The 10141-nt window shown below is 45.8% G+C and overlaps 1 protein-coding gene across 6 annotated transcripts; it reads right to left on the reverse strand.

Moving 5' to 3' along the window:
* Positions 1-1521: 1521 nt before the first annotated feature.
* Positions 1522-10123, reverse strand: LOC105563650. 6 transcript variants are annotated; one of them, XM_012015415.1, is made up of 4 exons: positions 9867-10123; positions 4706-4865; positions 3691-3922; positions 1522-3085 (listed from the first exon to the last, which is right to left on the reverse strand). In XM_012015415.1, exons 2-4 carry the CDS (start codon positions 4854-4856, stop codon positions 2857-2859), a joined length of 612 nt encoding a protein of 203 aa, XP_011870805.1. In that variant the 5' UTR covers positions 4857-4865; positions 9867-10123; the 3' UTR covers positions 1522-2856. The 6 variants fall into 6 exon arrangements, with proteins under 6 accessions (XP_011870805.1, XP_011870804.1, XP_011870806.1 ...); XM_012015414.1 differs by lacking the exon at positions 9867-10123 and adding an exon at positions 9446-9840; XM_012015416.1 differs by lacking the exon at positions 9867-10123 and adding an exon at positions 8196-8854.
* Positions 10124-10141: the final 18 nt, after the last annotated feature.

Consider the following 10141-nt stretch of genomic DNA (forward strand, 5'->3'; position numbering starts at 1 on the left):
GTGAGGGTGTATCTTCTCGCGCGACTTCGCAGGCTCGCGTACATTTTGCGTCTCGGCGAGCAAGCGCGCGGAAAAATCAATCCGCGCGAACGACAAATGTCCCTGACGGTCGCGATCCCGCGCGAGATCGTGTCAAATTATGCCATTAATGTTCAGACTTCGACGTATTATCTAACTGATGGCCTAGCCCTTAAGGATAACGATCAGCGTGGGCGTTATTGCGTTAACGACCTCGCTGATGTGTCGAAAATGCGACTCCGCGTCGCCGGATGCTCGCGAGATCGATTCGTCATAACGACGTACGTGTGCGATACGTGGGCGCGCGCGCGTGCATGTGTGCGAGTTCAGGGGATTACGACTTACCGAACGGCGTACAAACAAGCAACGAGGAACGGGGCTTGCACGAGCTCGGATTTGTCGTACGCTACGGGCAGTTGAGCGAAATTACATTAATACGGCTCGTACAAATAATAACCGCGTGGTCCCGTGATACGCAATCTATCTCGTGAATTTCCCCTTACGGAAACCGGAAGTCCCGAAGATTCATTTTTCCCCGCTCCCGCGCGGCCAAGTGCGTCCCGTCGAAAACCGGGAGAAATTTTCCGAGACGCATTTAAAAAAAAAAGCTATATCACGTAATTAGAGAAAATGTAAAATTATGCAAGAAGCTCCAAGTTTCGCGCACTCGAGAGGAAATGAGCGAAGCGAAGTCCTTTCGAGCGAAAGAGGACCTCCGAAGCTTCCTCTAAAACAAAATAGAAGAAAAATTACACCCCGTACTTTCTCCGTTTAATCGGCGAGCTCCAAGGCGCAATTAAATTCGAATTCGGACGCATTTCGATCAGTTCCGCCCCGTCGGATCACTTCTGGGCGCGCCGACGCTTCCGCGTGACATTCCGATTTCGCGCTGTACAGCGCCCGACCCTGTCATCGCTCCCGTACAATCCTGGCGATCAATAGCCAGCTGAAGGAAGCACATGTGACAGACAAGATTGCGCATCGCCGGCGGGAAAAGACGCCGCTCGTTTCCGCGCGCGCCTCGGGAGGAAAGGAAAATCCGAGCTCTGTTTATTACGTTGCTAATCCTCGCGATCGGCCGCGAGGGAGGGTTTCCGCTGGCTCGACAGACGGCGCGCTCTCCCGCTCTCCCGCACAATCGCAAAATCGATGCCACGGCACGAAGGACGACCCTCCGGTTACAATCTCCGACCGTTTTCCCCCCCCGATTTAAGTCGCGTTACCGCGCGCCACCCCCTTCTTTCTCGCTCGCAATGCTCATCTGTACATTACACGTCCCTATTTACAGAGCGATATACATTATACTGTCCAACTTCTATAAAAACTCGTCCCGACTGTGGCAGCGACCGTGGCAGCTTCGATATACAAAACCGCTGCAAGTTCGTTGAGAGACTTTTCTTGAGTGTACGGGCGTGATCGCGGCTCGGCCGGCTGCCCCTTCGTCGTCGGCGGCGGCGGCGGCGGCGGCGGTCAATAATTTTCAACTGGCGCACAAGCGGCGATCGGTTCGAGAAACGTACACTGAAAGAAAAGTCTGATAGATTCAGCCAGTCGTCTGTTAGAAAATGGACGAATCAGAATTCCTTTAGAGGGAGATATTTCGTAACCAGTTTGCTAGACTTCGCTACACATCTGGTAGATCCTAAAGGAATTCCGATTCGTCCATTTTCCAACAGACGACCGGTTGAATCTATCAGATTCTTTTTTCAGCGTGCGGATTGATTCCCTTACAGATTTCACGGTGAAATTGGCCCGCTTAGATCGTCGATACCGGAGGAAATGCTACATACAAAATACACTCGCTCGTAAACGGTTCAACGTCCCAGGTTGTTTCTCGCATTGTCGACTTCCTCGAGACAAACGGAAGGATCTCTGCTGGACCTGTTCCCGCTGGTACCGGGCGCGGTGGCTCGGACCAGTCGCGAGTAACAGTCGTCCCGGAAGTCCGTTACCAGCGAAACGTTACCGGCAGGTTATCGATATGCTCCATGGAACTCCGCTCCGTGAGTCTCTTCCGCGGGTATACGGCTGAGTATACAGTGAGTACAAGGTATACAACGAGTAAATCGTGAGTCGACGAGGTCGATAACACAGTTTCCACAAGATATGTCTATCTATTTAAACAACGAAACTCAATCCATCCATTTTACAGCTTGATAATCCGAGAAATAAATGTTATCCGCAATACACGTCTACCCCTCTCGATACCGTTCTTTGTATTTCGGAAGGGCGGCAACGCTCCCGCGGTCTGAACCGGTGTCTGAACGCGTTCCGTGCCTCCTGCGACTTGAACGCGCAGTTCAAAAATGCATGCGGTGGTCCTTAAAGCTACCCTTCAATCCTATTAGAAGAAACCACTCCGAGCCTCCTTACGCACATCGGTCTACAAGTCGATCCGCATCGCTCCCTCGCCTCGCTGCGTAACGTCGCAGCGAGACAACGCAAGCTACTGGGCGCCTACTTTCCCACCCTCGCCTTTGCGCCTGACGACAAGATTATACATTGCTAATCGAGAATCTTTTCGCGGAATCCTCGAGATGGACGACACGTTTACAGATATACAAGTCCCTGTCGTTAACGAGCGTCGACGGGCGCTCACCACCCGCGGCGTCCGACGGCCGACAAGTCTGAGATCGCACTGTCACAATGTGGCGTACCACGATTCGGCGCAACAAACGATAACTCGTTCAACGTCTTCAACGTAATTTACAGCGGCTTGGCGCCCGCCTCTGCCGTACCGTTTCTTCGCAATTAAAAGCAATATTTTCGCGTGCTAACTTCCGGTACCGGGCTCAAGGACGGGGGTCGTCCCTCGCGCGGGACAACCCCTTCCTCCTGTCAGCCGTAGTAGTAGCTTTTGCTGTTGAGGTTCCGGGGATTCTCCGTGCAGAGAATCGTGTGGAGGTTGTCCGTGCCGACCATGTGGTTGCCAAGGTCGACGCGCATCCCCGTGTTGGTCGCGTGAGGCACCGACGTGGCGTGGATGCTCGTCGGCGACAGCGGTATCCTCGCGTCGCCGTAGTAACGCTCGCCGTGGAGCCTCTCGGCCAGCTGGGTCTCGGGTAATCTACAAGTAATCGGGAATATAATTAGAAGACGAGAACGTTCGTGAAGCTCTGCCGCAACAAGTACGGCCGCGACGAGAGAGTCCCAGAATCGCAACCCTCTGTTGTCGAGATCGGAAGAAACGGCGGAAATTGTTTTAAAAATCCCCGAAACAATTGGCGTGCGATCACAATTCTCACGCGAAGCCTGATTGAACGAATATGCAATGTGCATGTCATAAAACTTCAAAATTAAAATTCACAAGCAATCACCTATTTTTCAACGTACATAAATAAGTGCTTTTTATTTACAATATTTTTAGCGCTCCTTAGATAAATTCGCCACACGCGCGAATAAATTTTTCGAAGCCTCTCGAGGCTTCGAAGTTAAATTCGAACTTCGAAGCTTCGACGATTTCGAAGTTATCAAAAGTAACAGCCCCACTTTTCACCGCCCTCCCGCGCTTTGATCCAACACATATCTAGAGCGATCGGTTACTTTAGATTGAAATAACAGCGAAAACACGAAAATAAAGCACCCCGAAGTGATTTTATTAACTCACGTGATAACGGAGGAGGGTTATTCTTCTCCTGTCGGAGAGTGGGAGGGAGGGGGAGAGAGATTTACCTTGCGTCTTGCATTGGCACTGCGACTGGCGTGGTGAGATCGATGTCGGCGTCGATCTCGGAAATATCGTCGGTGAATCCGTTCGGCAGGGTCTCGTTATTCGCGTGGAACTTCGCGTCCCTCTTGGCGCGATGTCGGCTGAATAACAGTCGGCCGATAACCAATCCCAGAAAGAGCAGGATACCGGCGCTGACCGATACGATAATGTAGAGGTAGAACTTCTCTTGGTTGTCTGCGGAAATCACGTTAAACGAGCACTTTAAAAACCTCGCGTTCCTCCCCTTGCGTTCCCACCCTTTTCCCCGCGGAAATGTCGACAAGAGCAGACTCGAGCGTTGCACAAAAGGAAGACGATTTCGTTTCTTCCAACTCGTTTTTATTCGCTTAATAATCTGCCCCTGTACGATCGCCAATCTACATTGTCCATGTAGACTGCCTACGTGCGCGTAGACAAGCGCATCCAGCATGACAAATAAAACTCGGGGAACAATAAAACAAAAGGGAAAACCAATCCACATGCTGTGCTAATTATCGCTACTAGAAACAATGCAACGTCAAACACACAATGCTCACATTTGCCAGTCGGGAATCAATCAGCAGTTACATCTATCATTTCGGATCCATCATTTCAATGTTTTCGAACGTCGAGAGGCCGGAATAGCCGGTCAATTTTGACTAGTTTTGTTTCGGACGCCATAGACAAGATACAAAAGAAAAACTGACGCGCTAATTGAGGCGTAGCGGTTAAAAAACATAAGGCACGTTTCTCCAGGATTATCCAAAATTGAACTGTTTAATATCAACCGAAGACCTCGTCAGGCATCAAGGTATCTTTCTCTATGCACATGTACCATAGGATGCTCAGGCAGCTACAAGAACAAATACCTGTCGCCGACCCTTGCCCCCGCGGGGAAAACTACCCTATCGTATCCGACCCTGGCGAGAGTCGTCGGGGGTCGATAGGAACAGCGCGCTTTACCAGCTGAAAGTAACGATCGACCGTTGGTGTACTCACTCGTTATGAAGGAGTAGGCATTGATCCACTCATTCAGGTATCCCACCACTAAGTGATCCTCCTCGGGAAACGCGTAGACGACGGTGGTGCAATTCCCGGACATGCTGGAACTCGTGGACCCGGCATTACCAACCCCGCCGTCGCTCGCCATTGCGCCCGCCTGGATAACCGTGGGCGGTAAAGGCGGTAAGGGTAAATCTTTCGCTCCGATACCGAGCGACTTTAACATGTTCAACCGCGCGTCCACTGTGCACGCGAGAAACAAACGTGAGGGGGGAGTGGCAGTTTTGCAGCGGTTGCGTAAGAGTTCGGGGCTTGGACGTTTGGAGACCAAACGTAATTTCGGCGAGCCCAACTTCCGACGCCGCGAACGCGGGGGAAAACTTTACTACACCCAGAAAAAGGATTTATTTAGGTTGAACGAAAATGAGACACGTTGAGATCACGTACCTGTGAACGTACTAAATTTTTGTTTGCCGAAACATTTGGATTTTGAAGAAGCAGAATTTTTGAAGAGGTAGAAATATTTCAGTCTTGATCAAATAAACTTTTGGTTAAGGTAAAGAAGTCATTTCTTTGAAATTAAACAAAGAGTTTAGTCAAAATTCAAAGAAAATTTGTTTCATTTCAAAGAAACTTTTTTCTGGACTATCTCCATCGTTCACGAGGAGACCAAGATCGCCTTCGAGCGTCTCCGGAGCGTCGAAATTTGGCCCCACCGAAATCATATCAATTTCAAGCTTGAGCGCGGGGTGAAAGCGTCAGAGTAAAATTTGCGCAAATTACGTAGCTATTTTACAGCGCTGATAGAAGAGCCTCGGGGATAAAACACTGCGCAACATTGGTCACATTTTAAACGCGCTTTCGTATTGAGGAAATTTTACATTTGGAAATTGTGTGCGAAATGCATGATGCGCAGTTTGTGGTATTGTAAAATACGATATGTTAATTACAGTAGGCAGGACAAAAAATATTAGCAAAATTACTAATTAGTCACTGTGTTATTTACAACGAGAGGGCATGATCGATATTTTCCACCAAATATGATGTTTTTTCGGAGCGTTTAACGCGAGGTACAGAGAGCTGTACCATCACGCAGCAATTGTATGCGCCTACGTTGAAAATACTATAAATAATACATTGAGTAAACATTGCACAACGTGACAATGCTCTGCGGTTATAATTAAAACGAATATTAATCTGGCTCTGCCGTTCAACATTTTATACACAGTTTGTAAATTCAAAGTGCAGCTCCAATTACAATTTTCTGCAAAATCTAGTAACGTCTGCATCACGCCACTTTGCAGCAATATCAATTCGCTAATTTTATATTATTACATCGGGCTTTAAATTAGATTAACGCGTCATTAATTTAATTTTATTCGCGGAATAAATATACTCGATGCGAATATCCGCAATTTGGCAATTTAGACTAATAACGAAGAATGTAATAGCTGTTTTTCCCAATGCTTTGTTAAGTTTCGGCGAATGTACATTGCGCGACCCGATATGCGTGTGCCTGTACCTGTGTGCCAGTGTGCGTGCGTACGTGTGTACGTGTACGTGCATAATGCAAATATGTTTTTCCAACAAACTTCCACAGCGTGAATGATTGATTATATCATAACACCCCTAATAGTCCCTACCGAATGAATCATGGGAGCTGTTCGACGCAGCTCTCGTCACCCTGAATACCATTATTTTCGCAAAAATTGCAATTTAAACAACAGAATTACTCGATCATTCAGTCACCCAATCGTTAAAATTTATGACTTTTTTCACGCCCGTTGAACCAAATTTAAAGTATGGAATGAAAGGTTCGCGCGGCAAGCCGTGCCATTCTGTCTCTCTCCACGGATCGCGGGACTTAAATGGCACATATTATAGTATTCCTGGAGCGCTTCACGGTCTTCCGGATCCCGGCTTACTTTTCGCCCGGGTTATTTTTCAGGAAATAACCGCACGTATGTGTATCTCCGAACGTCAATGGAAATGGAGAAACGAAATTAAGTATAGACGAAGTAGTTCGTATTTTTGTTGCCGGATATCGACGAGATATTACATAAAGATCGTAGTTAGCGCTGCAGGTATACGCGGCTTTCAAATGCACTGCAGGTGTCGCACGAAATTGCGGCGACACTCGAGTTCTAAGACATCGCAGCAAATTTTTCGAAGATGGAAAATTCGTCTGAAACGCTGTTAAATGTTGACACTGGCCATAAACGATGGGAAAATTTATTCAAGCGACTCAGACGGAGGATTTTTAATTCAACTCACTGTACCATTTCATTCTATTCTATGCACAACGCGCACGATACGCTCCGTTATAGAATGACTGATCCAAGCGGACTTAAAGGTGACGAATTACTCGGACACGACGAGTCTCGCGAAGCAGTTCCGCTGACGCGACAAAACCGAGGAAAGTATCAGCATATCGCGATGCTGACACACACTTATCAAGATTACTTGTGCACTCCACGTAATTAATTGTATTTTGGGATTGTTGACGATTCGTTTTCTTCCGGAATTCGAGTTTGGTGAAACAAAAAATATGACTTTGATGTGCACCTTTGTTTTATATTCCATTAAACAATGAAACACCTCCGGTGCGTTCGTTTTGATAATATACTGTGCACGAAATAGCACAGAATCAGTGCGTTCATTGGCAAGTTTCCGCGGGGCTTAATGCTAATGTCTTAGCTTCGAGTTATTTACATCATAATTCAAGCAATATGGTTCTAGTTCTTTCGGCCGCGCTGTTTCGCCAAGCTTGCTATCTCTCCCGAGCGAGATAAACGTTCGCAGTTTCTAGTTTTCTAATTAGGGACTTGGGAATGCTTACAATTAGCCGACGACATCGCGGAATTCCGTTGCTATCCCGTCGCGCGAGTTGTCGCTATTTACAATCAAATCGTACCTAAACGGTGATAAAATTTTCATGGGAAATCCGACTCGAAGAACTGATGTTCTTATAACGTCGCTGTACCGAGATATCTTTTACACGTGAAAATAAGAGGAAATGAAAAGACAAAACGCGCATTAGTTGCCACATGTTAGCATAATATGATTGCGACACGTGCGTATAGATCACTTTGAGAAATATAAGGATTTGTGCAGACGTCGTTTTTGCAGACGTCAATTAATTACGTGTACCACAGCTTTTAATCGCTTAATGAGCTCTGATACAACGTTGGTACTTTTATCAGTAATTCCGAAGGTGATAAGCAAAGATAAGAAAGACGAAGCGTAATAATAGAACACGACTCACTTACGCTGAGCGTCTTTTCAGATATGCCGATTACAAGTACAGAAATGGGAATGTTTCTCTAGTACTTTTGTCTTCTCATAACAAATTATTATTACATGCATATACGCGATAATAATTGAAAGCACCATTTGCGGGTGGAAAGTGGAGTAAGATTGAAGGAAACGAAAGAAAAGATGGAACGCGCCTTAACTACTACGTTGACATAATGTTACTTAACATTACCTTACGCGGTGTATCGAGTGCGCGCGGCGTATCTAATTATTACACTGAAAACGTTCCCCCCCGTGAGCCTTAGACGAATTTACTCAGTGACTAGATAATAGCTCTGTCTGACGTGAGTCTTCAAACATACACAGAGTTACGTAATTATATTTGTGTCTTATAGCAAGTGGATATATGATTTCAGTCTAAGCCGGCTAATTATGTTACCAAAGGAAACTACGAGTACAGTGTATTTATCGTTATGAATATATTCCAGCTAAAGGACCGTGATTCGGTACTTTGATTCATAATTTATGCTGAATTTAACGGGACTGTTTCCTCGTTACATAACTGTGAGTTTTGAAAAGCAATACTTCGACGCGTTTAGCGTCACGATGTTAGAGGAAAGTCCCCTATTATGAGGGAGACTTTTAATATGAGATAGCGGGTTTCCAACGTCCAAATTTAACTAAACGCCACGCGAGAAAATGCCAACTCTGGGAAAAAAGACAGCAGCCCGTTTTGGGGTCCACAATTAGTAATCGAATAATTAATAACTGTCTTTGTTTCCCCAGGGAATGCGGGTCCAAGGCAAGATGTAGGTAGCCCACACCTGTAATTCTTAAAATGTGAATTCAAACTTAATCACCAATCTTCGTTCACAATGAATACACGATCTAACAATCAATTTTCCACGAATTCACTCCAGATTTCACTCCAAGGGCGATAAATTCGCGATGAAACCAATAGACGATGCCTATTAATTTAGCAAAAACCCTGCTATCTCGTAATAGGAGCTTGTCTCATTATAGGGGACTTACTCTACTACACAATAATTGATTAGAACTGGATATAATTAATACTACAGTAATATTTTTCTGCGCGTTAAATCGCGATAACGAGGGGGTTAAATGAATTTCACGAATTCGGAGAGCATCGATAAAAATATCGAAAATGAAACGAAATAAAAGATATTGTACGAGAAAAGGAGAATATGGGAGCCAACTAATATTGAACATCTCGTTGAGAACCGTAGGAACATGGGCGCGAAATCCGTGCCTTTCGCTCGAGATGGCAATCGATCGTCCATGAAAGTTTAATCGCAGTACCGCACATTTCATATTTTATCCTTCATGAAGTATGCAATGCGCCCAGAGCTGGATGTACACTTGCACTCCCATGTTTTCTCGGCAGTTTTTAGCACAACGCCGTATTTCATTAAAAATAAAGCTATCTTTTTGTTTAATCAAACGGATGCGTAAACTACTCACGATTATCGCCAGAAATAATCTTCGTTTCGCAATATGGCGTTGAAAAATTGATCAGTACCATTAATCAATATCGCAGAGCGACGTTGTGTTGTTAAACGCAATCTGTATACAATACATGGAAAAGCACGTATTATCGACGAGAATTAATTTGTTTATTGTAACAGCGCTGAAAATTATTGTAATAGCGTGTCTCAAATTATGAAAGTATATTAGACTCAACTTGCGTGCGCAAATCACGTGTATGCCGAAAGACATAAAAGCGATATTCAATTATCCCCGCTGTAAATAATCCCTCGAATTCGCAAAACGCAATTTCGTTTCGCATGCAAAATTAGATATCCCACGCATTTGCAGCGGAAAAACGATAAACACGAGTCTATCATTAAAAAGAGAGAGAGAGGGGGGAAAAAGCGTTTCGTACAGAATTCCGTAACGGCAGAGTGTGTGCGCACCGGCGAACGAGACGTGACAAAGCCGAAAAGTTATCGCGGATAAAATAGGAGCGAATGCCGTTGCTTTTACTGCGTAAACATTTTTATTCCGCGGCGAAATAATTTCTCGTCGGGCTCGCTTCTCGTAAAAACGTTATGCACTGTCGCTAATGCGAGCTGCACACAAACTGCGTTCCCTGCGCTGCGGCGAAATTATCATTCGTGTTGCACATCCGCGCGAGCTACGTGCACTGCGCGATCGAAA

This window comes from Vollenhovia emeryi, unplaced genomic scaffold (genome assembly GCF_000949405.1).
Source record: "Vollenhovia emeryi isolate VEMERY1.0 unplaced genomic scaffold, V.emery_V1.0 DF939173.1, whole genome shotgun sequence".
NCBI lineage: Eukaryota > Metazoa > Arthropoda > Insecta > Hymenoptera > Formicidae > Vollenhovia > Vollenhovia emeryi.

Bases quoted from the DNA above. Each gene is read 5' to 3' on its own strand.
- LOC105563650 (XM_012015411.1), bottom strand. From the start codon at position 4,934: ATGTTAAAGTCGCTCGGTATCGGAGCGAAAGATTTACCCTTACCGCCT. The intron at 3,923-4,705 runs GTGAGTACACCA...TGATTTCCGCAG, and splicing joins TGCCTACTCCTTCATAACGA to ACAACCAAGAGAAGTTCTAC. The intron at 3,086-3,690 runs GTAAATCTCTCT...GATTACTTGTAG, and splicing joins GTGCCAATGCAAGACGCAAG to ATTACCCGAGACCCAGCTGG.